The sequence below is a fragment of the Sander vitreus genome, chromosome 6 (genome assembly GCF_031162955.1).
Source record: "Sander vitreus isolate 19-12246 chromosome 6, sanVit1, whole genome shotgun sequence".
Classification (NCBI taxonomy): Eukaryota; Metazoa; Chordata; class Actinopteri; order Perciformes; family Percidae; genus Sander; species Sander vitreus.
The window spans coordinates 16773043-16779395 of NC_135860.1; the positions used below are offsets into that span (position 1 = coordinate 16773043).

At 41.3% G+C, this 6353-nt stretch overlaps 1 protein-coding gene across 1 annotated transcript; it reads right to left on the bottom strand.

Moving 5' to 3' along the window:
- Positions 1–859: 859 nt before the first annotated feature.
- sp8b (sp8 transcription factor b) lies at positions 860–3856 on the bottom strand. Its single transcript, XM_078251885.1, has 2 exons — positions 3754–3856; positions 860–3293 (listed from the first exon to the last, which is right to left on the bottom strand). Exons 1-2 carry the CDS (start codon positions 3772–3774, stop codon positions 1956–1958), a joined length of 1359 nt encoding a protein of 452 aa, XP_078108011.1. The 5' UTR covers positions 3775–3856; the 3' UTR covers positions 860–1955.
- Positions 3857–6353: the final 2497 nt, after the last annotated feature.

Below are 6353 nucleotides of genomic sequence, written 5' to 3' on the forward strand. Positions count from 1 at the left end.
AATAGCCTACATTAACAAATAAACACGTTTATTGTAGATTCTGAATTTTAGCAATAAGCAAGTAATTTAGTCTAACTTGAGATCAAGTCAAATTGAGCCCAACCTGAAGGGAACAAGACTCCGCCACAGAATTATCTTTTCTTAAATTGTAGAACACTATTTGAAATTGTACAGACTAATGTGCATAATGTAAACATGTATATGTAAACACTAAATCTAATGCGCATTTATTACCAACACAATTTGGAATCAACAAAAGATGTGCGTGTTCTGGAGATGGATTGGATTAATATTTTTGTAATTTTAACACAACTTATAAAAAGAGAAATCACAGGTAACTTTAGAATACAATAATAATAATAATAATAATAATAATAATAATAATCATATAGTCATTAAAGATTAATAAAGTGGTGGGTTGACATCTTTATGGGTGTTTGACCTGCGTTGACTTGAGCCTCAGAAGTTTAAAGTTTTATCTTCTCGCTCAACAGAAAAACTCACCGGAAATTGTACCTGAATTTAAATTCCTACAACACTGACCTTTTCATTTTTTTTTAAGGCGGATGCTTCATTTAATTGTTTAATTGTATTATTGAAATGTAAAATAATTTCTGGGTGAGGCCTCGATCGTGCTACAGGCCCTTTTCCCACCCTGGCCGGAAAAACGTTTAAAATCCACCAGATGATGTACACGGAAGTCATGAAACGCAACACCTGTGTTATTTAAACACATAAAAAATACATAATGTAAGAAATTGTTGGCAATCTAATCATTTCGAACGTTCTGGTCTGCCTTTCAAAAATAGATTTTATCGACTCAACAATCAAACAAACTGAGTCGATCAACTGCTTCTGAATTCATACTGACTTTATTGAGTGGCTTACATAAAAAGCCATTCTCGGAGGGGAAAAAAATATCATTGTAAAATTAAAATCACTTTACAACATGCTTACTTAAATTAAAAGAGTGGGTAACCAGTAAATTATTTTAAAACCTTACAAATAAATTCAAAGTGCGCCTAATGACCCCTAAATACAAGAAAACTCGTGGTTAAATATAACTCCCCACAATACATTTCATATCATGTCAAAGAAAAATCCAAGTACATTTCCGTATATTTTCAAATATTTACTAGAGTCCATATACAACTAGAAATACCTATACAAAATCGTCTCCTGGACAAATACATTACTCACCTTTACATTGGGCTGTAATTATTCTAACCTACATTTCTCATTATGTACAACACATTTTGCAGCGAAGTGTATAAGTTACCTCGACTGGCCTAAGACTTGGCTTGACGCACATACTGTAGGCTGTTGAATAGCAATATGTGATATAAACCTACAACTGCTCCTCCATTATCAAACGCTTGATAGGATCAGACAGATAAAACGAAACTACCCCATCACGTATCTTACCATACTCTACAGGTACAGTATTTGTTCCTACCGAGCAGTCCATCCACAGGGACAAAAATGAACAATTTCTCCTGCTGGATAATAAAGTGCCAGAGTTTGGTTTTGAACAACATGTATGACAGTAGTAGCACAACTTTGCAGGCCTAAATGTTTCACAGCAGTGTTTATATATTTTGCTTCTCCTATCCTGGGAAATAAAACATAAAGAAAGAATTCTGGATCAGATGCAACAAAAAAAAAAAAGTTTGGGTTGTGCCCTGTTCCAGTGTGCCCACAATAACTTGATTACACTTTCACACCGCAGATGTATTAATGAGAATATTCTGATGGTACAGCTATGAAATTATGTAATTAGTAGTCTTAAACACTTGGAAAAAAGTCAAAGAAACGTATAGGCCTATTTTCTCGTGACAACACTCATTATGAAGCATTTCGCATACACAAAAGTATGTCCACTTTCGTGTCGTCTCGGACAAATCCATCACAACACTTTGTTGTTTTACAGTTTTTTACTTCACTGAGGGGAGTTTTTAGAGGCCGTTCATGCCTACTCCCTGGGTTGACTCAGGTGGGTGCAACAGGTCGGGGGAATGGCACGGAGGGCTTCCCGGCGCGCTGTGCTCGCTGTCGGTATCACTCCCCCTCTTCCCTCCGCTGCCCCCGGAGCCAGAGCCGGCGGATCCTCCGGCGCTGTGAGTTTTTACATGTTTACTCAGGTGATCGCTACGCATAAATCTCTTGTTGCACACCGGGCAGGCGAATCTTTTCTCCCCGGTGTGTGTGCGTAAATGTCGCTGGAGCTCGTCGGAGCGCGTGAACCTCTTCCCGCAAAAGAGCCAGTTGCACACAAACGGCCTCTCGCCTGTGTGCCACCTCAAATGCGCCTTTAGGTGCGACGTTTTCCCGTAAACCTTCCCACAGCCGGGGATGTGACAGCTGTGGAGACCTTTTCTCCGGAGGCTGGCGCCCGCCGGTCCCAGTCTCTCCGCCTCCTGGCAGTTTGGACAGTCGCAGGTGGCTCTGCCTGAGTATCGCCGGGCAGATGACCTCGGAGACCCCGCTAAAGATGCAGGTGGACCCCCGGAGAGCATAGTCCCCCCTGCCCCGGCTAATGGAGAGGGGCTTGTGTCCGGATAAGAGGATAACACCGGCTTGAAACCGTCCATCAGGTGCTGGCCGGTTGTCAACAGGTGTGGAGAGGGACTTGTACTGAAAGCAGAGTGACTTAAACTCGAGTAATCAGAATTATATCCGCCCAAAGGAGAGTGCAAGGAGGTCTGGAGTCCACCGGAATGTAAGGACGTTTGTAGTGCTGGTCCATTAGGGTTTTGAACATCAATCCATCCCGCTCCCACATCCCACCACGCTGAGGCTCCGGTGGTGCCAACCTCTCCTGTAGGAATACCGGGATGAGACGATTTGAACCAGGACTCGTAGGGATGCGCAACGCTCATCCTCGGATAGATGCCCTGCAAACTGTCCACCGAAGTGTGCACCTTCGAGATGAAAACGGGCTGGTGGCTAGATTCTTGAGAGCTGCTCGAAACTGACGCTTGGAAAACAGAATAATCGTTTCCAAAGTGTGAACCAGGCGAGGCACCAGACGTGAGGGAAAAAGCACTGGATCCGGGGGAGGTATTGGTGCCGAAAGAGTCCGAGATGCCGGATCCATTGCGGGACACCCCGAAGCCGGACAGGCCGGATCCGAGGCTGCAGCTGCTCGCAGTGGCTCTTTTCCACGGGTGGAAGCCTTTTCCAAATGACGAGGAATTATCCGAAATTGTCGACGGTGAAGGGCTCGGACTCCCTATTTTGTTACATGTTGCAGCTAACATGGCTAACGGAGTCGATCCTAATCTCGGCTCCTCCTGAAAGGACAAGAAAAGCTGTGAGTGACGGATCAGTCTAACAAGTTTAATAGGTTCATTACAGACATTTCTATGCAGTATTTGAGGGTAAGTAAACTGTTTTCCCAATTTGAGCAGATGTCTAGTAAGCTGCTGGTTTACTTCTTCTTTTTTTTAAGTTTTAAAATTATTTCAGTAGAGTCTTATCACTTCCTACCTGGACGAACAGAAAGTAGACAACTGAATTGCGACACAGCGCTTACAAATGCATGCCAAACAGGACACCAAGGAAAACATGCGTGTTTTGAGCACCAGATCAAACTTCTATCCCGTCTCAGAGCCTCAGCTTTCTCATACGAACCGCTTGCTGAAAATCTAACCAACGCACTGCCTTTGCTGCTACTTTGCGGCTGCTGTAAGTTTAATCCGCCGGACAATGACAAGAACTAATTAAACCAGTAAGAAAGTCCTTTCGACTCACCCCTAGAAGTGAAGTTGCCATCACACAAAAACACTGCCCTCCTCAGAGGATCTTTTTATATTTATGAATCAGAGCACTGTTTTTTTAGAGGTGTGCAATACAATGATGTGTTCCGCCCATTCTTCCACAATTGTAGGCTCCTCTCCGGCTTTGAAGTGCCGCTGTGACACGGGCGACCAATCAGAGGCTCCGTCCCGCCGCACTGCCACATACTACCGTGAGGTCATCAATGGAGCGCCTCAGACAGCTCTCCACCCTCCTCCACCCCCCACCGCCCCCTCCATAATAAAAGACAGCGGAAGGAAGGTAAAGTTAAATGAGAGTGAATTAGGAAGGAGGAATTAGGGGGCCACTTATTGAAATTTTACAGAACATCAAGTTCCATAAATTTAAAGAAAGCAGGATGACGACCTGTGCTTGGGGATGTAGATGGCGGTAAATAAAAAGGTTGGTCAACTATGACCACATCACCACCAAAAAGCTAAACAGCCACCATAGCCTAGGGCCTACTGTAAATAAATATTAAACTCCCATTTAAGTTACTTTTCCATTTACAAATGACTTCAGTGATCCTTACTGTAGGCCTATTACTTAGATTATCTCTGCTCGGAAAGTTCCACATATAAAGTCTTTCCCCCCAGATAGGCTATAGGCTAAACATTGGTCAAACTTTTAGTGGGTCAAATCACTTCATCCTGCGTATAGGCCTACGTGTGTATTTACTTCAGTGCAGACCTTGATCATTAAAGCTGCTCAGGTGTTTTATTTTATAAAAGCCTCCTCGTGTTTTTACTTCATCATATTAGAAACTTATTCTGACATAAATCACCCCGCGGGATTTTGCGTGTTTTAACTTCTTAAGAGTTAATATACACAAACTGTTAGGCTACACAAAATATAAAGGCTGCATTGTTCTCCTCATGGACCAATATTACACTGTGGCAAACTTTCGCATTACTGTAATTGCGTTCAATTATCTTAACAGTTTTGATTAAAACTGGTAGATGGTGCATACCGGTGGAGGATTATTCATTGTATTATGCTTTAGTCTAAAACATCAGATGATGACGATGATTATAAGGGGTCGATATGGCAGACTGGAGGATTTTCAGCCTTAAAATGACAACATAAAAAAAAAGGCAAATTTCTCAATATAGTTTATTGGCAATATAGAGACTGTTGGTGCCGCAGGTCAACTGAGATTATTTATTAAAGTAAGTGATTGCACTCTGTGTCAGACTGAAAATAAAATGATAAGCTGGTTATATTGAATAGGTTCATCACTTTGCCGACTGACATTTAGTTAAATCTACAGAGGAAGCTCCTGTTACATAATAAGACTTGTAGGCAAAACGTGCGTTGAACCCTGGGACTCTCTGTGGGCGCTATTAGCATGCAGTGCGCACTGGGAGCATAAATTTCATTTGAATTTCAAATTTAATAACGCAGGAGGTTTTTAATCATCCGCAGTTTTATTTGTTTGATATTAACATGCTTATTGACCGGGTCTGTTGACCAGCTTGGTCATTACAGGACAGGGAAAAGTTAATTAAAACGACCAGGGATTATTCATCACATCATCTGCCTAACCCATGTCGCTTCCTTTATTACACAGCGTGATAGATGGACTACCTGATTAATTCTTGTGTTTCTAGGATTGGACAACAGCTTTTTGGATTAATTTACACCGCTTTACCTTCAGGTGTAAAAAAAATGAAGGAGCTAAAACTAAAACAGCTAAAATTATTCATAATGTTGCACAGTTAAAAAAAACAACTCTGAAATAGATGCGGCAACATTGCACAATCTGTTATCTTAGTTATTATTCTTATGCATCACATGCTATTTAGTTGCCATTATTTAGGCTACCAATATTTAGAGACACATTTCTGACATTTATTTAAATAGGTAATACAATATATGTCTTTGTTTAAAGTTATTCTTTAAATGAGTGTACGTTTGTTCTGACGCGTAAAGTGTCGCTTTAATTATTTCAGGGGAAAAGAGAACTCACAATAAGCCTTAAATGTATGACAGCGAAGACAGATTTTAGATAATCTGAAAAACACAAACGCACACATTCACTTTTCTTATTGACTTTGTAGATAAGAAACAACTTGTATCGATTTGTTTTCTGATCATTCCTTATTTTATTTCCGTCCAAAATAACCAGTCACACAAACTATCGAAAATCTTAGCAAGCTGTGAACATTAGGTAACAGCGTTTAAAGGCGAATAAGATGTGACAAAGTAGTGACGAGAATAAAACCTACATACCGTGCGCCTCCGCTCCGCAGTGCATTGATTGACCCTCGACGTTTGCTCTCAGTAGAGTAAAACACAACATCTCCTGCTGCCGCTGGGACGGTGGACCATGCCAGATAAATGTTACACTGGCAATTCAATTAGGAATAACTTGGAAAATATCCTCCGATCCCTGTTTTCTCAACATACACCCAAACTCCCAACAGGTATGAGATACACATATTATTTGTACATATAATTCGAGTTTATATTTCAGCATAAAACAATTAAACACCTGTGATCATGCTGGTTTTCCCCTTTCATCCTCCTGCTAGAGGGGATGGTCGTTCACAATA

What these genes read in the sequence shown, in the direction of transcription:
- sp8b (XM_078251885.1), bottom strand. Translation starts at nt 3,774, where the DNA reads ATGGCAACTTCACTTCTAGGG. An exon ending in TGGCAACTTCACTTCTAGGG is followed by an intron (nt 3,294 to 3,753) that starts GTGAGTCGAAAG and finishes TTGTCCTTTCAG; the next exon opens with GAGGAGCCGAGATTAGGATC.